The 21,841-nt window shown below is 45.9% G+C and overlaps 1 protein-coding gene across 12 annotated transcripts in view; it reads left to right on the forward strand.

The window, feature by feature from the left end:
* The window catches only part of NCAM1 (neural cell adhesion molecule 1), a 153,608-nt gene that overhangs the window by 104,044 nt on the left and 27,723 nt on the right, over positions 1 to 21,841 (forward strand). For 3 of the 12 annotated variants that reach the window (XM_087939229.1, XM_087939234.1, XM_087939236.1), the window contains exons 9-15: positions 3,731 to 3,760; positions 6,422 to 6,572; positions 7,737 to 7,921; positions 9,169 to 9,265; positions 9,849 to 10,019; positions 11,100 to 11,231; positions 14,384 to 14,398. In XM_087939229.1, the coding sequence (XP_087795355.1) occupies positions 3,731 to 3,760; positions 6,422 to 6,572; positions 7,737 to 7,921; positions 9,169 to 9,265; positions 9,849 to 10,019; positions 11,100 to 11,231; positions 14,384 to 14,398 (781 nt within the window). The remainder of the gene's footprint in view (positions 1 to 3,730; positions 3,761 to 6,421; positions 6,573 to 7,736; positions 7,922 to 9,168; positions 9,266 to 9,848; positions 10,020 to 11,099; positions 11,232 to 14,383; positions 14,399 to 21,841) is intronic. The other 9 variants (XM_087939231.1, XM_087939238.1, XM_087939237.1 and 6 more) reach the window with 3 other exon arrangements.

Genomic DNA, 21,841 nt, shown 5'->3' on the forward strand with positions numbered 1-21,841 from the left:
CCGCCAGCCGCCGGTGGTCCACAACAGCCATCCCCATCCCTCCTCCCGGTCCATGGAAAAATAGTCTTCTGGGAAACATCCTTGGTGCCAAAAAGTTTGGGGAACACTGCCGTACCGGAATAATCATGGCACATGAGATGAATCATTTTCAAGGACAGTACGACTTGTTACTGGATTGCTGGAGATCATTTTTGGCAAGGCTCGTTCTTGGGCCTTCTAGTTTTTAGAATTCACAAGGAGAAACAAAATAGCTCAGTTGTAGAAATCCTTTTGACTCCAGCTAGGATTGGAAAGGCTTCAGATCTGATCATCCGAACAACCCCTTTGCCCTAGTGCAGAGCCTTACCTGGCCTTCTTGCCGGACAGGTGTTTAGACTCAATAATCCAACATCAGTTCAAGGAAGGCTGGTGTAGAACTGACCTAGCTAGACCTGGCTTAAGGGAAGGCAGCTCCACAATCTTTCAGCATTGATGACATTGGGAAGGGATGGTGTGTTTCACACAGAGAATAGTACAAAGGAACAGGTAAGTTCACCACGACATTTTTCCCTTGAAAATACTACTGTTTTGTAGAGGACTCTTCCAAGAATGGCTGTCAAACTGCTAACTATTTTTGAAACATTCACCTCTATGGTTGGACAATTGATACCAAAGAACTGCGAAAGTTCTTTCTTTCTTTCTTTCTTTCTTTCTTTTTTAAGGATTACTTTCTGATGTGGAGCCAGTGAGCTGGAAGTCTTGTTTGATGCATGCTGCTGAGAGCTGCAGCTGTTATTTTGCTTTCAGCAGTGTGGCCTCTGCATTTTATCCTGGTTTGTGCATTTCTCAATTGCCTGCGCTGTGGCATTCTTGCTAATGCAACGCTGCCTTCCAAGTGCAGTGCAGCAGAATGATAGTGAAAGGATCCTTGGGGGTCATCAATGCGCAAAACAAACATCAACCATTATTATCAATGGCTGTTTCAAAAGAAAAGAAGGAAGAAGGGATCAATTTATTTCAGCTTTTCTTGATTGAGCGCCTTCCAGATGTTTTGCACCAATCTGGATGATTGATAGAAGAGGCGGAGGTTTGGTTTAGCACACTATGCAAAATAATCGCCTTTGTTTTTCAGTGATTTTATGTTGTTTATTGTTACATTGCCATCTTTTCTCTTGAGACACGTTCATGGGAAGGGGGGAATCTCCCTTCATTTTATCCTTGCAGTGGTCATCCTGTAAGATAGGTAGGGTAGAAAAAATACACGACTGGCCCAGAGTCACCCGATGAACTTAGTGCTTAAATAGGGACTTCAACCCAGGTCTTTCTTAACCAGCTACTGTGCCCTGTGGATGGAATCACCAGTTGATGATGTTTAACACCAACAACAGGTGTTTTATTTTTCCCGCATCTTTGCTCGAGGTTAATCTTCTCCTCTGACCTCTGTGGGCTTAGCACAAGCCCTGGGTTTACAAGATCTCTTCGGCTGATAGCAGAGGGCATGAAACCTTTAGCTGTAATTCCCCTGCTTTCCTTCTAACCATCCCACCCCTGCGTCTGTTGAAGGCAATTGCCACAGCAGAAGCCAGTCCAAAACAATCCTCCTTCTACCAATTCTGTCCAGATGGAATTGAAAATCTTAGGCTCTCAGGTTGGCCGTTCCTAATTTTGAGCATCTAAAATTAATGGTTCAGGAATTGAACAGAGGTGGCTTATCATGTCTTTTAGATCAGGGCTGGCCAACCTTGGCAACTTGGAGACCTGTGGACTTCAACTCCCAGAATCCCCCAGCCAGCATAGAATAGCGTAGCTGGCTGGCTAGGGAATCCTGGGAGCTGAAGTTCACAAGTCTTCAAGTTGCCAAGATTGGCCAGCCCTGTTCTAGAATGCCAGAGCTTTGATTGTAACTGCTTGGGGTAACAATTCTTTGCTGAATTTTGCAACCACCACTGTAGGTAAAAACAATGGTAGATTTTGTATAATTATTCTTTTTAAAAAACACACAAAAATGATGTTACTTTGGTCAGTCAAGTGTCATGTTATAAAAAGGGCTATAAACCTGGGGAATAGAAATAAGTATGATTCTCTTTTCCAGAAGTCCCCTGCGGAAGATTCTGCTACATAACTCCGTCGCTTATTTACATTTTACCACTCAAATTTGCCGTGGTTATTTGTAAAGCGGCACATCAATTTACAGCACTTTTTATTTTGAACTTTCATCTGATTGGAGGTACCTCCATCCGGAAAAAAAAAATTACATACCTTTTTAAACATGATCTTCAAATATCCAGCTCACTTTCCACCCCCCTCAGAACTGCCAAGCAGAGGTGGGTATTCAGCAGGTTCTGACCAGTTCTGGAGAACTGGTAGTGGAAATTTTGAGTAGTTTGGAGAACCGGCCAATCCCACCTCTGACTGGAGATTGTACAGTATCCTTACCCCGCCACGCCCACCGAGCCAAGCCCATAGAACTGGTAGTAAAAAAAAATGGAATCCCATCACTGCTGCCAAGGTTCTTCTGTGAGAGTTATCCACATAAATATAATTTAAAAATAAACAGTGGGCTTGTAAACTATGTTTCTACATGTTGGAAATTGCTTCCTATTCCTGTTCCTTATCAAAATTAGGCTCAATAGGCTCATGAAAATAGAGAAATGCATTTCTGGAGCTGTATAAGGAGTTTCTGAAGCCTCTTTGGTTCGTAGCTGATACTTAATTTCTTTTCCATGGTCCTCTTATTATATTTGGGGAAAGCATCAGACAGACTGAGCGTTAATGGCCCTTTGGATGGATTTCATTTCAATTTTGTGTTGTTAAAATAATGCAGGCTGGAGGCCTTTTCCTCAGATTATGGCATTTGACTGTAACAATGAGATGTCTGTCCACCTCTAACCGAATTTAAATTTCTGTGTGAATATCTGGAGCCGTTGTTACTTGAAATATGGATTGGATTCTTCTCTGGTGAAGAAAGGGGTTTCTCACCCCTCTTGGCAGCCTCTAAATCAGGGATGTTTAAGTTTAGCCATGTTAAAAAACTGGTGGACTTCAACACCCAGAATTCCCCAGCCAGCTGGCTGGGGAATTCTGGGAATTGAAGTCCACCAGTTTTAACATTGGCAAGCTTGGATACCCCTGACTTAAATCAAAGTTAAGACACAGGAGGTTTTTTTTTGTTTTGTTTTCTAGTGGAGCTGGAGTTGTGGATGTGGCATGCGAGACAGCGGTCATTGTTCACTGGGGAAGCCTTGGGGTAACCATGCCGTGTTGGTCCCCCTCTCCTTGCAGCATATCATTTGTCGCTTGGATTGTCTGGTTTTTGTGTCATGCTTGCTGATTGTGGACCCCTTCACCGCAGCAGATCAAGTTGGGAAAGTCACAGGTTGACCGACAACACAACCTGAATGCTTGCAAAAAATATGAATCTCCCAGCATCCGTTTCCCCCCCAGTAGCTTTGCGGCATTTGATGAGCTGAGTCTCTGAAAAGAACCAATAGATATTTGGGGAATGGAGGTAGCTTTTCTTCCATTAGTGGGTCACCTTCCTTGCACTTCCTGTCCCAGCTATTTGGACTGTGCATGAGTACGGAATGAAGGGGAAATGCATAAATGGTGGTAGCTGAAATGGAGGCAAAGGGATGGGCTGGTGGCGGGAAGGACAACATAACATATGTAAGAAATTTATTATTCTTTGTGTGTCTGTGTGTGTGTGTTTCTGTGTGCGTGCATGTGTGTTTTATTTATCTATTCTTTCCAGGCTTCATGGACCAGGCCCGAGAAACAAGAGGTATTAGCTTACCAGACCAATAGTTCATTTTATCTAGCTTTACGTATCTATCGTTTGTAAATATTTAGCTGTTGCAAAATAACCAATTGATTGTAGAAGTAACAAAAGCAAACTAAAGGTAGTGTTAACAACGTAACTTCACTGATGCTGAGGATATAAATTCAGCCAGGAAAATATATATATATATCGGATAACTCAAAGCTGCATTCTCTCCTAGTGGATGTTGGAGTGAGCAAGCATCTTCTCTTAAAGTGGCTAGTTCTCACTTGCTCTTTGGGACGTTGGTGGATTTTAAAAAGGTCCCATGGTTTTTCCAGGACAATGTGCAACATCAAATTCACTAGGTTTGGAGCTGCTGAGGCACCAACGTCCAAAGCAGATTTCGTAAAATATGTAAAGCGCTTGCATTCCCTGGGACCGAAGCGATTCCTCTCTATCCACCACTTCATGTGTTTGCTCAAATGTTTGCTCATTTCTTTCCAATTAGACACACTCTGTTCTCTTTTACTGTTTGCGTCACGTTCCAGCTCAGAAGAGAAACAATGGCCCTGTCTCCTGGTTTCAGAAAAGGGCCTTCTAGATCAGGAGCCTGCAAACTTGACGATTTTCAAGACTTCTGGACTTCAACTCCCAGAATTCGCAGCCAGCATGGTTGGTAGCTGGAGCTTTAAGCAGCTCCTGGATTTTCAGGAAGAAAATCCCCCCTTTTCCATAGTTTTGTTCCCTCTGTTGCATTTGGGGAAAGCATCAGACAGGACTGAGCATCAATGGCCCTTTGGGTGGATTTGATTTCAATTTGGGGTTGTTAAAATAATATAGTCCAGAGGTTGGCTGGCTAGGAAATTCTGGGAATTGAAGCCTTAAAGTTGCCAAGTTTGGAGAACTTTGCTCTGGATCAGAGTTTCTGGCTTCTGGCCTGGATTTCTTGTGCATATTTAACAAGCCACCACATGTTCCTTAATGTGAAATGAATCACGTGGGTTAGTTCTTATCAAATTTGGATTTGGGGAGGGTAGCCGTGGCTTTGGTAAGACTCCAAATTTCCACTTCAGGCAGTGGGACGAGAATCGAAAGCAGAAGGAGCTTTTTTCATAAGATGCTCTCAACCTGAGCTTGGGCAGAGAGTGAACAAATCTTGCATTGCACAAAAACAGACGTCAACCAGATAGCGGCCTTTATGTGGTGGACGGAGTTTGGCCGGTCCACGAGGTTCTTCCTCTGTCCACAGAAGGGATCCGGTCTGTTTAGTGCGCAACTGATAACATGGGGATCGTTCTGCTCCCTTGAGTCAATTTTGGTCCAGGTGGAATTGAAAATCTTAGGTTTCCAGAATGGCCAGTCCCTAATTTTGAGGATCTGAAATTGGCGGTTCAGGAATTGAGCAGAAGTAGATGAAACGGCAAAGGCCTTTTCAAGGATGTGGTCTTTAAATTGCCCCTCCCACAGTCATGGGCTGCATCCCTTCTCTGATTTGCATGAGGTTGAGGTTGGGAATGGCTGCCAGGCCTGTTTTGGCATCTCTACAGCAGCCATCCTCTGCCTGCATCTGTTGCCATGGCAACACCTGATCAAACTGGGCCTTTCAACTCTGTGTGCGTGTGTGTTCTCTTTGGGGTTGGAACAAGCCTCTTCATGCACAAGAAAGCGGAAGGGAGGGGGGATGTTTCCCTTTGGGAATGCTGATTCGGGGAGGCCATACCTCTTTTGGGGTTAGTCATCTCTTTTCCAGTGGATTTGGGAAGGATCAATTGTGCAGATTTTGTTTGGATCTTTACATTACCTGTGAAGGGAGAAAGAGGAGATTTCTCCCTTTTTAGCCAGCCTATCATTCCCCTCAAAGAGAAAAAAGTTCTCATGAAACTGGCAGATTGGGAAGGAAGGGTACTGAAGTCCAGGCAAGGCTTCTAAAACCTGGTCTGTCTTACGAGAGGGATGGACATCGTGGATCCAGTGATATCAGGGAGCAATCCTCAACACAAGAACCTCTCATTCCATTCCAATCCTTGTATCTCCCTGCAATTTGTGCCAGGTTCCTTCTCCATCCCTGCCCACAATATTGCAAACCTTCCCTTCGTCTCCAATCTTGCTTGTTGCAACTCTGCTTCAAGGAGGCTGGGCTATCCTTGCTACAGCGTTTCCACCGACTTTCTGAGAAGTGTAGGCGCGAAACAAACCTAATTCACAATGGTTCCCCAAAGGAAGACAAGGAGGGAGAAATAGAAAGGTTCTGTGTTAGCAGCAAAGGGGATAAGGAAGCGGGGTTGGAAGGCACCTGCGTTGCCAACAAACCATAGGGGGCAAAAGGAAAGGAAAGGCCTGGGGTCCAGGGAAGAGGGAACAACACCTCAAAGGAAAAGGAGGCACTGATAGGCTGGACTATAGGGAAGCCGGCCAGCCAGACTTGCCTGCCTTGAAAAGATAGGAAGGACAAGAAGCAGGAGAGGGACCAATCAGGTCCATCTGGCAGCTTAGCCTACCCATTGAGGTCCAGACTGCAATGTCTGAAACTGGCTTATGAAAGTGCCAAGACCTCCTGGGAGGCCAGCAGCTTGGTCTGCAGGGTGGAATTGCCCTGCCGAAGGGGATATTTTTCTGCATTGCCTCTCTTCCAGAATTCGCACCTTAGCCGCCTTCTGAGACTTTTCCTCTCTTTCCTGCCAGACCCTAGATGGCCGCATCGAAGTCCGCAGCCATGCCCGCGTCTCTTCCCTGACCCTGAAGGACATTCAGTACACGGATGCTGGGGAGTACACCTGCATAGCCAGCAACACCATTGGGCAAGATTCTCAAGTCATGTACCTAGAAGTTCAGTGTAAGTTGAGTCGTTCCACCCTCGCTCTGAGTAGAGCCAACTCCTGCATTTCTCCTTTTTTCTTGCAACTCATGGGTGGTAAGGGTGATGATTGGCAGACCCGAGAGCAAGAATCAGAACAGGAAACGGTCATTTTGAACTAGAGATGGACTTTCAGGTGGTGGACTTTTATGGAATACCTGTGAGACTTGGGGTACGGTGGAAAGGGGAAAGAGAATGAGAAGAACAGGAAAATGGAGTACATAATCCACTGATATTGACCGGCCCTTATGGCCAAGTGTCAAGAATCAAAGGCAACAAGCCAAACTAACCCTGATAAATTCAAGCTTGTTATCAGTCTTTACACTGACGAAGTTTATATTTATCCATTGGGTTGAAGCCCGTGGACCTTTCATAAGCAGAGACAGCGTACCTCTGCAGTGTACTTCTGGTTGTAGTGTACTTCTACATATACTAAAGAAGTACCACTACATTGCACTTTAGAGTATAAGAATGGAGCAAAAAAGAAGGGGGATTTTTGCTTATGAAGTCAGTGGATGAGCTGGAATATCTTTGCTTCTGGGTGGCCACTCTTGGGAACAGGATGTGGAGTAAAGGGACCTGTAGCTGTGTTTGTATGTCCCATTGAAGATGCATTCTTCTTGGACATTTCCAGGGCTTCCTAGTTCCCTTGATTTCTCAACAATCAACTCTAGGAGATGTCTTGATCCTGGACAAAGAATTGACTGTATTAGCCTACAGACACAGTCAAGAGTTTGCATTTCAAGGTCCCTTGCCCCCAAATATATGAGTCACCCAAGATCTTGCAAGAAACACAGCATGGTGTATTTGTGGGTAGCATTCCCAAGATTCTTTGCTTTGGCCTTATGGGCTGGATCTGCCTGGAGTATCATTTAGAGCAGGGCTCTCCAACCTTGGCAATGTTAAGACTTGGGGACCTCAACTCCCAGAGCTTCGCTGGCTGAGGAACTCTGGGAGTTGAAGTCCACAAGTCTTAAAGTTGCCAAGGTTGCAGACCCTTGGTTTAGAAATCCATTTGTTGCCACGGCAGAATTATGCAAACAGGTCGGGTGGAAAGAAGGGATCAGAAGACATGGGGGGAGATGTCCTTCTTGATGCCTTCTCCTGGAGACTGACTTCCACGTTGCTTCTCCTTGGTTCCAGATGCCCCAAAGTTGCAGGGCCCTGTTGCGGTGTACACCTGGGAAGGTAACCCCGCAAACATCACCTGCGAAGTCTTTGCTTACCCCAGTGCTGATATCTCGTGGTTTCGGGATGGGCAGTTGCTGCCCAGTTCCAACTACAGCAACATCCGGATCTACAAGACACCAGCCGCCAGTTTCCTGGAGGTGAGCACTGAGAAGGGCGGGCTGCATCTCTGTGCGCACAGAACGAGGTGCAAAAGTTGGCTATGAAGGACAGGAAAACAAGCCAAAAATGGCATTGTTCATGCAACCCCCATCGGTTTAGGACATTTGTATCAACTGCCACTTAGCACATGTTTAAATTGCTTCGGACAGTTACTGCGTGTTAGAAGAGTGACACCCAAGGACTGTGAAAGTGTTCAGGAGTAGCTTTGCTGCCTCCTCAGCATCCCAGTTTGGTGCTGTGCAGGCTTTACACGCGTTGTGTTTGATCTCCCTCCTTCCAGGCTGATAGCTAGCTCACTCTTGTTCCTCTTCCTCCTCCATTAATTGAATCAGAATAGAGCTGGAAGGGACCTTGGAGGTCTTCTAGTCTAGCCCACTGCTCAATCAGAAGATCCTATACCAGTTCACACAGTCTCTTCTTAAAAACCTCCAGTGATGAAGCACCCACAGCTTCTAGAGGCAAGCTGTCCCACTGGTTAATTGTCCTCACTGTTAGGAATTGCTTGGTTTTGATTATCCCAAAGGTGCTTTTTCAAGAGGCAACTGGACTTTCTGGTTTTTCTTTGAAGATGTTCTTTCTTTGAAGCTCAGAGCTGAAGAAGCTTCTTGGATGAGAAGCGAAACGTCTTCAAAGAAAAAAAACATAGGAAGTTCACTTGCCTCTTGAAAAAGCACCTTTGGGACACCTGGAGGACGGAGAATCTCCATAACATCGGTTTTGATTAGTTACTTAAGTTAATAGGTGCCTCCACATCTCTTTCCGCAAATTCTATAAATTTGACGTGTGTGAAAATGTATTTTCCTTCCTTCTCTTCTGACTCTGTTCCTAAGCATCTTTGCTGACCACTTCCGGTAGCCTGAGAATGGCCAGGCCTATCGCTTTGCTCTGCATCGTGTGGACTTAGACAATCCTTAAACTGCCTTCTTTTCTTTTCTTTTAAAATAAACTTTATTGATTTTACTATTAAGATATACAAGCAACACGCACACACAAATAAGAAAAAAGAGAGAAAAACAAAGAAGAAAAAAGGGTAACCAGTTAAAAAAAAAGACATTGCATCATCAACATTTTGTGGTTCCTTATTTATGTTATTATTTTGTGCCATATTTACAATTGATCTTTTTATCTTCTTTTCTAATTGACCAAATCCAAAATGCTTCCTTCGTTTTCCTTCCTAAGAAGCATTTTTCTCTGGCTCACCTGGTCAATCTCCCTTTTTTTTCAGGTGACGCCATATTCAGAAAACGATTTCGGGAATTACAACTGCACAGCAGCCAACCGGATTGGCCAGGAATCCTCCGAGTTCATCCTGGTTCAAGCAGGTTTGTTTGGACTGGTTTTTCTCTTCCTTTGGAATAAATCAGGGGGTTCCAAACTTGGTGTCAATGTTTCGAGTAATGCACCCATTGAAAGCAGAACTCCGAGGCAGGCAAATTCCTCAAAGAACAATTTATTGGCACAACTGGTGAAAACCGACTCTGAAGTTCCCGTGGTTTTCACCTAATTAAAAAGTGAAAGTTCCCATTTCCCCTAGGTCACATTGTCCAATAGAGGTGCTGGTTGTTTGTTTGGTTACTCTACTCCTCCTCTTCTCAGCCACCGATTGAAATGTCCTTGATTCTCACAAGATTTTTTTTTGTTTTGACTACAAATCCCCAGCTAGTTATTTTCTCCTCGTCTTGTGGGAACCCCTGGAGCCGCAAAGATGGCCTCAGCTAGGTTTGTTTCAGGGTTGACACTTGGCAACTTTAAGACTTGTGTACTTCAACTCCCAGAATTCCCCAGCCAGCATGCCAACATATTCTGTTCAACCTCCCAAGCTCCCTCAGTGATTGGTTACTGCTGGGATAAAAATTTCAGCCTAGTCTATGCCTGACTTCCTTTTCTGGCTCCCTTCCTCCACAGATACGCCCTCTGCGCCTTCCATTGAGAAAGTGGAGCCATACTCCAGCACAGCCCAGATCAGATTTGATGAACCGGAGGCCACTGGGGGTGTCCCCATCCTCTGGTACAAGGCCGAGTGGCGAGCCACCGGGGAGGAAAACTGGCACACCAAAATCTACGATGCCAAGGAAGGTGAGGTGCCCAAACCTGTCCTACATTGATTATTTATTTCTTTGTCTGTTTGTGAACTGTCCATCTTACCTCAAGGTAACTCTGGTGCGGGCTTACAGTCTTAAAGGATAAAAACTTACATAAAATAAAAACAGAAATAAGTTGGCACAAAAAGTCAAACACTGCAGCACAATGAGAAGATGGCGAGGGTAGCAGCAGGGTGGAAGGTGTGTGGGGCAACTTTGCAATGTTTCCACTCTGGCTGATAAGAGAGATCTGCTTTGATCCTTTTTATTGGTTGTATTTACAACTTTTCTCTCCTTCCCCCCCAAAAAAGTTTCAAGCTAGCCAGCGGGGAAGCATGAAAGCAGAACCAAACATTTGAAAACATTAATTCCTAAATGTCACCGCAATAAAGCAATAGGGAAGAAACAGCAGCGGCTCCAAAAATAACTCCCAAGCTCTGTAGATTTTCTTCTAAGAAGCAGATAATTTCTCCCCAAAATGAAAGCTGACCTTTCTTTGGGAAATAAAGCCTAGGTTTGACTACAGAATATGTCTTTAGTCTAAATCAGAGTTAGATGGATTCCTGGGGATTCATGTAAATGAAGGTTCAATCCTCCAAGCCAAAAAGCATCTCAAAAGGTGAAATCATGGCAACTGGACCAAAGTTTATTCAAACGGAGACATTTCGTTACTCACCCAAGCAGCTTCTTCAGGCAAAATGGTGCGGGAGTAGGAATTGATTTCCGGTGGAAAAAATGGCAGACTACAGGAACCAGGAGCACCACTCAGGTGACCCCTGAGGACACAGATAAACCTCCAAGTGGCCTCAACAACCCTCTAAAAGGATGCAGATGACCAGTTCTGTCTGCAAGGAATATAAATCCTTCCCTTCCCCACCATCCTGTCAGAGCTGAAGAAGCTTCTTGGATGAGAAGTGAAACATCTTCAAAGAGAAAAACCAAGGAAGCCCAGTTGCCTCCTGGGAAAAAAGCACCTCTGGGACAACCATGGCCTGGAGGACAGAGAATCTCTATAGACTTACATCCCTAGAGATGGTTCTGATCCTCACCTTGTCTGCTGTCTCTCCTGGCACAGCCAACACTGAAGGCATCTTCACGGTCATCGGCTTGAAGCCAGAGACCATGTACGCCATCCGACTGATGGCCATCAATGGCAAAGGCACCGGCGAGATCAGCTCCCTCTCCGACTTCAAGACCCAGCCAGTTCGTAAGTAAAGCCCTGCTCCTCCCCTGTCGTCTGCTTGGCAACCTCAGCCCTTTCTCAGGCCAACTGCCCATCCTTCACCTCTCACCTGGTCCTCCTCCTCCTCCTCCTCTGGACTCTGTGTCCAGATCCCCCTTCATGTCCCTGAGTTGGAACCTTCTTTTCTGTTTCCTCTTCCGAGAAACTTGTCTTGTTGTTGTTGTTGTTGTTCAAATCCTTTTGTTGAGCTGTGAGGATTGTGGAGAGCACACTATCAGCACCTAGGAATGTATTACTATTACATTACTACCATTAGCTCTGTTGTTGTTGTTTTTTTAAATGCTGGTCCTAATATCTTCTGGTTGATTAGGTCAGTTGGAGGTGGGAGATGGGTTGAGGGAGACAAAACTCTGTTTTTGGGCAGAAGTGGCTGCTATAAGAGATTAGAAGGGTTTTTAAAAAATCCCACCAATTTGGCCTTTGAGCTTTTATTCTCTTGAAACCTGGGCTCATAAGCTACAGATCGTTCTTAACTTATAAGCACAATTGAGCCCAACATTTCTGTTGGTAACCGAGACAGTTACTAAGTGAGTTTTGCCCCTTTTTACAACTCATTTGCCACAGCTGTTAAGTGAATTTGCCTTCCCCACTGAGTTTGCTGGTCAGAAGGTCATAAAAAGGGATCACACAGCCCCCCCAGACAATGCAACTGTCATAAATATGAGTCAGTGGCCAAGTGTCCAAATGTTGATCAGGTGGTCATGATCAACCACGGTGGTCAAGTGTGAAAAATGTCTGCCGAGTCCCTTTTTTTCAGCGTTGTTATCATTTCAAACGGTCACTTAGTGGGTGATTGTAAGTCAAGAACTACCCGTAAAGCAGGTTTGAAAACGTCCTTCCACTTAAGACCTCGTTTGGAGTGGTTTTCAAAGCTCGCCCATCTCCTTCCTGGTCCCAGATCTCAGCTCTGCTGGATCTTCCCAAGAGATCCACGATCTGCTTCAGAATATAGTCCTGTGGCCTTGGAAGATCAGCTTCAGGCGAGGGAGGAGGCGGTCTCTCTCTCCCACGGTGCTTGGAGAGGAAAACTACGGCTGCCTAGCCCTGTCCCATCCTGTGACCGTCGACAGATTTAGCAGCTTCTGCCGACTCGCCTAATTGGCTTTTAAAGCCTCTTCAGCTTTTGCAGGAAGCTTTAGGGCAGTAAATTCAGGCAGGTTTAAAAGTCTGAGATCTTCATTGTTTTATCCAACCCGAGTTTCCCCATCAATTTGTTTCCGGAAATGGCTGCTGACCAAGCGATATGGAAGCATGCATTAAAAACCCTGGCTGGCGGAGAATGGATCGAGTGCAATTCCGTTCAGAACGATGCCGGCTTTGCAAATGGCACGCCTGAATGAGCTGCCTCCCGCTCGCATTTTATATGCCGCAAGACCCCGCCCCCCCAACACACACATACACACACGCACACGCACACGCACACATGCACACGCACACACATGCACACTGTCGAATTCTGGAAGAGCAGCAGGCAAAGGGGGAGGGGGAGTCTGAGGGCCCTGCCAGTGTATTTTTTCCAGCCTCCGAGCCGGGGTGTCCAATCTTGGCAACTTTAAGATCTCTAGACTTCAATTTCCAGAATTCCTCAACGTGGCTGAGGAATTAGAATAGAAGAGAGATGGAGGGGACCTTGGAGGTCTTCTAGTCCAGCCCCTTGGCTCAAGCAGGAGAACCTATACCATATAGACTCTTCTTAAAAGCCTCCAGTGTTGGAGCACCCAAGATTTCTGGTGGCCAGCTGTTCCACTGGTTAATTGTCCTCACTGTAAGGAAGTTCCTCCTTAATTCGAGGTTGCTTCTCTCCTTGCTTAGTTTCCAGCCCTTGTTTCTTGTCCTGCCCTCTCGTGCTTGAATAATTTGACCCCCTCTTCTTTGTGACAGCCCCTCAAATACTGGAACGCCATGATCACGTCGCCCTTAATTCTTCTTTTCTTCAGATGAACCAGGCCCAAATCCTGTAGTCAATTCTGGGAGTTGAAGTCCAAGGTGCCAAGGTTGCACATGCCTACTCTAAGCTTGGTCTTCTTCTCTGGAGAAAGATGGGCCGTTTGACGTCCCGTTTAGACACAGTCCCTGCCCTGTATAATTTGTAAGCTCTGGGAAACTCGGGACAAATTGGATTTATCTCTGAGTCCTTTGAATTGGGAGAGAGAGAGGTTCGTCTATGTAGACCTCTCGATCACCTCCAAGGTGAGATTCAAATAATTTAACAACCGGCTCTCTGCCCTAATGATTTCTTCCAACAACCAGTTCATCAAACTGCTCAGTTTGGTTCTCCCAAAGAGGTGCAAACCAGTTCTCTCAAAGTGGGGAGAACCGGCTCAATTCCACCGCTGGCTGGGTCCCTTTTATCACATTTGGCTATCCTCCTTCCCCTTGCCTAGAGATCATCTCTGCCCCGTCCTCTCTGCTTCTGCTGCCTCTAGCAAAACCCGGTGGCTGTGTGTACGTGTGTGTGTGTGTGTGTGCGTGTGTGTGTGTGTGTTGCTTCCCTCCCACCCCTCTGGCATTCCCCATCTCACCTCCCCCCTCTTCGACCCTCGTAATAATTCATTAAGCAGGGGGCAACCGACCTTACATTTCCATCTGGAGCAGCGTTTTTATTTTAGAAACACCTCTGGGTCTTGCAGGATGCGTTCTTAAACAAACGGAAACACGAGATCTTGCAGATGAGCTGAGTTTGGAAGGAATGCCCCCCACCCCCGCCAAAAGAAAAAAAAGGATGGTGGGGGAGAAAAACTAAAGAAACTGGGCTTCCTGCAGAATTCATTGACGTGGGAATAACCTCCCCGTTTACGACTCCTGGTCCCTTCCCCCTCCTTAGCTGCGGTTTTCCGATGGGTAACCTGAACCCACAACTCTTGCTTGCCACGAGTTGAAGGGTGGCCCATTGTGTAGTTGTCGCCTTACCCTTATTCTCCCTGAAAACCTGGTCGGCCTCCTGAGGAGCTAGTCCTCAGCTAGACAGGCGTCCCAGGGTGTTGCCTTGTTTTCAGCGTCTTCGTCCATCGACTCCTTTTTTTTCTTTTTTCTTTTTTTCATCTCTTTTGCCTCTTTTCTCTTTTGGGGGTCTGTCTTTTCTTTACATTCGTCTTCTGCCTATGGGGGAACTGCAGGCCTTCCACCACCACGTAAGTGCTGCTTCCTTTTCCCCGCTCCGAGTGCCCTGGCTTTAACGTGTCCCGTAGATCCATGTGTGGTTTCTCCTAACTTTTAACTTAATTCCTCTCTTTGGCTTTGCTTCTCTTTCTCCGTAGAAAGAAAGTAGCGGGTAAATCATTTCTCCTAACAATACTGACTCTAGAGTGGCTGTCGTGTTTCCCATTAACACCTGGTCAAGAGGTGAATGCTCTCCTTTCCCCCTCCCTCTGGAGCATGCACCTTGCCTGTATCTGCATGAGACCCAGTTGGAGTGGAGGTGTCTTTCCTTTTCTTTCTCTTCCCTCTTCTTATCCTTCCCTTATCCTTTCTATCTTCTCTTCTCTTGTCCCATCCCTTCCCTCCAGCTTCTCTTCTCTTCCCTTCCCTGCCTCTCTCTTCTCTTCTTCCCTTCCCTTCCATCCTTCTTCTCTTCTCTTCTCTTCTCTTCCCTGCCTCTCTCCTCTCTTCTTCCCTTTCCTTCCATCCTTCTTCTCTTCTCTTCTCTTCCCTGCCTCTCTCCTCTCTTCTTCCCTTCCCTTCCATCCTTCTCTTCTCTTCTCTTCTCTTCTCTTCTCTTCTCTTCTCTTCTCTTCTCTTCTCTTCTCTTCTCTTCTCTTCTCTTCTCTTCTCTTCTCTTCTCTCCTCTCCTCTCCTCTCCTCTCCTCTCCTCTCCTCTCCTCTTCTTCCTCCATGGCAGGGACATGCAATATTGACACCCCCAAACTATCTCAGGCAAGGGTGCTACATTCTGCCAAACCCTGTTTTGTGACCAAAAAAAAATTGTTCAAGACAGATACAAGGAGGGAAATAGCAGAAATAGCTCAGGCAATGACAGAGGGGGAAATATAAAAAGGCAGATCTTTTCAAGAAAGATCTATAGCAATGGCACTCCGACTTATATACCGCTTCACAGTGCTATTACAGCCCTCTCTAAGCAGTTTACAGACTCAGCCTCTTGCCCGCTACAATCTGGGTCCTCGTTTTACCAACCTCAGAAGGACAGAAGGCTGAGTCAACCTGGAGCCTGGTGAGATTTGAACTGCCAAATTGCAGGCAACCAGCCATCAGCAGTTGTGACTTGCAGTACTGCATCCTAAGCACGGTGCCACCACAGCTCATCTATAAGTAGAAAGTAGGGGGGAAACTTCATAAGAACATAATTAATCTGTCCACAATTTGAATTTAGTTTAGAGTTCGAAAACCATTCCCTAGAAGAGAATATTAGAAACTATCCCTCTCTATCTATCTTCATTCATGTAACTGAGAATCATCTCCAGGCATCTCCAACCTTGACCACTTTAAGACTTGTGGACTTCAACTCCCAGAATTCCCCAGCCAGCCTGGCTGGCTGGGGAATTCTGGGAGTTGAAATCCAAAAGTCTTAAAGTAGCCAAGGTTGGAGACCCCTGATCTACAGTAACTGGCAGGAGTGGTCATTCCCATTCTGGCTTGGTTTGAATTTGGGTGCCATCCTTGGATTAGGAGTCTTAGAGGCCTCTTAAGATTCCAGACCATTGGAATGTACCCTTTACTCTTCTCCTGCCTTAACTGTAGGTGAAAGGTCTTCCAGCAGGAAGCATAACGTGGTTTCCTAACTTCTCTTTCAATGAAAAATATGTATGCAAGAGCATTCTGGTGGATGTGAGCAAAAAGTGTGGGAGATTGCCAATTGCCATGGTTGACAAGCAGGAGGCCAAAGAGGGCAATAGCCCTTCACTGGATGGTTTCCCACATGTGACATGCTGATGATGATTTAGCTAGTGTACCTAAGAGCAATGCCTATACTTGTGGAAGTCCACTTTATACAGTCTGGGTAATTCAAGAGAATGCAGAAAGCTGAGATCTCTCAGATGGGCGCATAGAAGATCCCCTTCAGTGGGACAGCAAGCAGGAAAACGTGGTTGCCAGAGCCACGTCTACAAGAACCTGAACCCGAAAAAGCCATCCTGTAGGGTCTGGGTGTGGAGACTTCCTTTCGAGGGACACCAGAACTGCCGTAAACATAAACTTGCATTTCTTGGGCATGGGGTTTGCTCTGAGATCAGCCTTTTGGAGAAGGGGATTGGTCACTCGGGTGTGTCTCAAAATGCTCACATCTGCAGCAGTAGTGGGATCCTACCTTAGTCACTACCAGTTCGGAGGGTGATCGCAGAACGCGTACGCCCCTAGCAAGCCAATCAGGTGAGAGGATGAAGAAACAAAAAGCTAGGAGTGACCCTGCCCCTCCCCCATGTGCTTTTCAATCTTTTATCCTCTCAGCTGATTGGAGGCTTTTTTTTATTACCGGTTCAAGCGGTAGTGATTTTTACTACCGGTTCGGTTGAACCGGGCCAAACCGGTAGCATACCATCACCGATCTGCAGTTTTATGTATCAATTTATTGACTACATTTAGAAATCGCCCCTTTCCCTCACAGTTGCAACTCTTCAGCTTCAGGATAAAGTTCCTTTCCTCTTTCCTTTAAAAAAAAAATGCTGTCAAATAATCAGGGCCAGATGGAATCCATGAAGCAACATATTTCATTAGGTTTCTGATTGCAGTTTGAGAGAAAGAGAAAGAGAGAGAGAGAGAGGAAGCGGTTAGCAAAGGAATGAAGTTGTTGTAAAAGATTCCTCTCTGCTTCCTTGTGATTGAGCTGTTAACCTTTTGAATGTAATTGCCAGAATGTTATTACCTAATTTTTTTCAGGAGAATTAAATGGGAGAGAGAGAGAGAAGTAATGAGAGATGAATTTCATCAATGGAAGGCACCCGAAATAGAAATCCTGGTTTTAATGTCATGATGAGCTATTCTGCTTCTTCGGGATTAAATAAAACACTTGAGAAAGGAAGATGCAGAACAACCCTGAATGGCTCCTAAATTCCATCTCGAATATATATATATATATATTTAAAGAAAAATTCCAGAAGCTTTTGAGAGATGGAACTTTACAAATGAAATCATGCTTGTTTAAGAAAGAAACGCAAACCTGTGAAGTAGATTTGCATCATTGTCTCATTTTATAGACAGGTAGACAGTAAGGCTGAGACAGCAAGAAGTATCTGAATTCAGGTGAGTTCAGGTGAATTCACGGTTAGGGTTAGATGAGGTGAATTCAGGTGAGTTCAGGTGAGTTCAGGTGAAACTGGAGTCAGGAGCCTGACCCTCAGAGGTCTATCTGTTGACCACTATCTCCAGATACCCACACAATTGTTTCTCTTGGGTTTCCTCCACTTTCTGACTGGCAGGGGTGCCCCTTGACCAGGGTGGAACTTGGAGTATGCCCTGGGAACATGGAAAGCAACAAATATTTCTGACTCAAAAGTACATCATTCCTTTTGACCAGAATCTTTTTTGTTTTTAAGTTCTTGCTGAGAAGTATGTTTACCTCATGCAGATGTGGCCATTGATGATGGTCTGATTCAGAACAATATTTTCTAGCTTTTTTATTTTCCCTGAAGAACAATTGCAGTTGCGTGCGTTCTTCTGAGCCTTGTCTTTTACTTGGGACCTCCTTCTTCCCAATTCTGGTGACTGGGATATTCATTTCTCCACTGTGGACAGCCAGATGTCTGTTTTCTCTCTGAATTTTGCCTCTGCCAAGGGCCCCGATCTAGTGGCATTCTTCCCTCCTGCCATTTTTCTTCAGATATTGTGGTTATTTACATTTTTATCACACCCTGCCTGGAGGGAGTTTGGGGCCCTTCCTTCTTTCCTTCCATCCACATTTCCTCCCTCCCTCCCTTCCACATCTCCTCCCCTTCCTTCCTTCCTTCCTTCCTTCCTTCCTTCCTTCCTTCCTTCCTTCCTTCCTTCCTTCCTTCCTTCCTTCTTCCCTCCCTCCCTTCCTTCCACATTTCCTTTGTCCCTCCCTCCTTCCCTCTCTTCTTCATTCCTCCTTCCCTCCCTCCTTCCCTCTCTTCTTTATCCCCCTTCCCTCCCTCCTTCCCTCTCTTCTTCATTCCTCCCTCCCTCCCTCTTTCCATCTCTCTCCTCCCTCCCTCCCTCTCCTCCCTTCTCCCCCTGCCTTCACCTAGTCCTTAAATTTTCCCCATAGTCTTGGCAAGTGGGTGACCTTGACCAGAAGCTACATGAACTCCGCTTTCCCCCAACTTGGTGTCCATCACGGGGACTGAGGTAAGGTTCCAATTATCCCCAGCTGCCGAAGGCCTTTGGGGGGCCCTCATGCAGCCCCAGTGGGGACACACCAGCTTGAGAAAAGGTGATCTAACCTTGATGCTCACAGCCCGCCGGTCTTTACACGGTAAACCCAGAGGGCAACACCTCTCCTCCTTTATGTTCATCCTCCTCATCAGGTCTTGTCTCCCTTTCTTCTCTCTGCCTTTTATTTTCCTGCATAATTTATCTTCACAGCAGGCTTCACCTTTATGTGTCTTTATCTAGCCTTCATGTTGCCATAGCAACCCAGCATCCCATCAAAACTGAAACTACCGAACCAGATTGAGAGGAGAGGATGCTTCTTCCCCTTTTCTCCCCCACACCCACAGCTCTTCTTTTGCCCCTTTGCCTTCCCCCCCTAATTCCAGGGTCCCATTCAATCAAGGGACCAGTTGCCCAACAGATGTGGACCAGATGCCCTTGAATTAAGGAAGGAGGAGCCTTCCCCCCCCCCCCACACACACACAGAAGGTCCCCGTGGGAGGATTTATTTTGAACACAGGCAATAAGATGGATGTGATTGGGATTTTTAGCCACGTTTCAGGGAGCCTTTATTTTCCTCACACTTCCTTTCATGCGTGCTTTCTAAGTAGCTTATTGATCTTTGCAAACGGCAGGAATGAATTCAATTAAATTAGTCCTCGTTTCAACTTTGAGCAGGATGAAACTGAAGGGGGCTCAAAGAAAACATGAAAAGATCCTGCGTCCTTGAAAAGTTTGTGCAAGTGCCACCTCCAAAGCATCCAGTCCTTGAACTTAAACCTTGGCCTTGGATGTAGGGCTACCCGGGAACATCTGTGGATGGAGAATGAAATGGACTCTCAATGAAAACTGAACCCCTTTGTAGTGACAAAGCGGGGCATGGCATCCTGGCTGATAGGATAGGTTTGTCCCCATTCTCCCCAAAGTGAGAATTCACTGTTTATATTCTAAATCTTCCTTTCCTTCCTTCCTTCCTTCCTTCTTTCCCTTCCCCCCTTTCCTTTCCTTTCCTTTCCTTTCCTTCCTTCCTTCCTTCCTTCCTTCCTTCCTTCCTTCCTTCCTTCCTTCCTTCCTTCTCTCTCTTACACACACACACACACACACACACACACACACACACAATGTCAGAGTATTTGCAGCATGACTACTATTGTGGGACCACCCAGGAGCAAAACACAGCACACACAGAGGCTTTATCTTTTAACAGTGGTTTATATATAAGACAGCTGTATACATACATATATGTGGTAGGCAAATTCCTGGCAATCAATCAATCTTCTTGATTCTGCACAGAGGACTACAATGGAGACAGAACACAAGGAGAGAGAGATATGCCCTCTCATGGCCTCATTTATATATACAGCTTCTTAAAGTGGTAAACCCAGTGGACCCCTCCTCAGTCTTAAAACGGCAATAACCTGCTGACTCATTCTCATTGCATCAGCCTTACGACAGCTGGTCAGCTATTAAATCTCAATACCTTCACAAACACACACATACAGACACACCGATTATTTCACAGAGAAGAAGAAAAGAGTGATGGTTAACACAGGCAGGTGACACCAAACCTCTCTGAAAAGACAGGGCTGAGAAGATTATGAATGGATTTGGGGACCTTAGATATTTCCTTTCCTTTCTGTTATTCAAAGGCGTGGCTTTGAGTGACAGGAGTTTCATTTAAAAATGGCCGCCTCTTTCTTCCTCCTGCATCCCCATTTCTTTCGGTCCTCACAAGCTGTGAATTTGAAGGGGGACAAAAGCTTTCATGACGATGAGCAGATATTAAGGGATAAGGGGGCGAGCTGCAGAAGAACAGTGGAGACACCGAAGACTTGGATCTAAACCTCTTGAGCATCCAACTGTCTTACATGAAGTTGTTTGATGAAGGTCCTTCAGTCTCCCAGCACCTCCAATTCTACTTTAAAGATAATACGGGTGATCTGAGCTGATTTGACTGTGGATGTTGAGATTGGTTGCAAAGGGATCTTTGCTTCTTTGTGTATCTATAAGATTAGCCATCCTGGCCGGCCTTTCCTCATAGCAAGAGACCAGTTGGCCAGTTGGCCTCCCTTGCTGGCCACTCACCCATACCTTGTCCCGACCAGGCAACCCCTCTTCTTCATTTTAAAAAAAATATGGAAAGGTGTTCATGTTAAATTGCTGGCAAGGTATCGTAGGGTTATGCCAAGTTTCAGTTAGGAGGCTTCATTGCAAGTTCTCCCTTCTAGCTAACGTGGTGACCCTAGAGCTTCCATCTTAGGAAGAGGGAAGAGACTCCACTCTTTTCTAATTGAGTCTTTTCAGGGATTTTCTGACTTCTTCCAGACACGTAGGCAGTAAATCTGGAACTGTCAGAATCTTTAGACCCAGGACTTGTGAAGGCCCTGGGTACCAGGAGGCTGGCTTAAGTCCAGAGGCATCGATGGACTGCATGGTTTCCTATGGTGCCAGCAACAGACCCGGAGGATTTAATTCTACTTGTGTTGCAGAGGGAAGGCATGAGTTCTTCTCTTGTTCTCTCTTTCCATTGTTCTGATTTTGTTGTGGCCTGTCGGCCGCCGGTCCCTCTGGCAGCCGAATCAGAGGAGGAGGCAGCGTAGGAGTGAGGGTCAGCATCAAGGCAACCTGCAAGCTCCGAGGGGGAAGAAGGAATGGAGCTGTCAGAGATAAAGACAAAGGCAGAGCCTGGACCACTCATCAGCCCTCAGATGGAGCCCCTAGGTCTGGAGGTGGCTGATAAGGAAGAGGAGGAACAGCTGGGCCCAGTGCCGGATGCACAGATGCTCAGAAGGCAGAGGAGAGGAGAGCAGTGGAAATCTGTGGGCCGGTCCTTGGGACAGAAGAGCCACCACTGCTAGCAAAGCCCCACCCTAGCTCTGGGGATAAAAGGCAGGGGGCGGAGATGAATAAATGTGGCAGATAACTATTCACCTCCCTGCTGGACAGACTTGCTAGCCTCTGGTGAGAGAAAGAATTTTTGCTGGGGCTGCTGGCACCCCTAATAAAGGAAACATTTAGTTAATTATAGAGGGTTTGTCGTGTTTGGGAGCCTGGTCAGAAAAGACTATAGTTAGATAAGGAAAGGATTAGGAGAGCTGTTGTGCACCTATCCAAAGAGCACCAGGATGAAGGACTAAAAAGATGCTTGGGGTTAAAGTCCTGGATATTGTTTTCAGGTTCTCGCCTTTAAGATGGTGGAATTATGCTAGTGGAAAAGTCCCAACAACTGCAGTGGGCAAGTTAGGTCATATGGGAGAGAGTGGCTTGATGATGCCGTACCAGAACAATTTTTC

Source organism: Pseudonaja textilis, chromosome 9, assembly GCF_049901715.1.
Source record: "Pseudonaja textilis isolate UNSWEBS1 chromosome 9, rPseTex1.2, whole genome shotgun sequence".
NCBI lineage: Eukaryota > Metazoa > Chordata > Lepidosauria > Squamata > Elapidae > Pseudonaja > Pseudonaja textilis.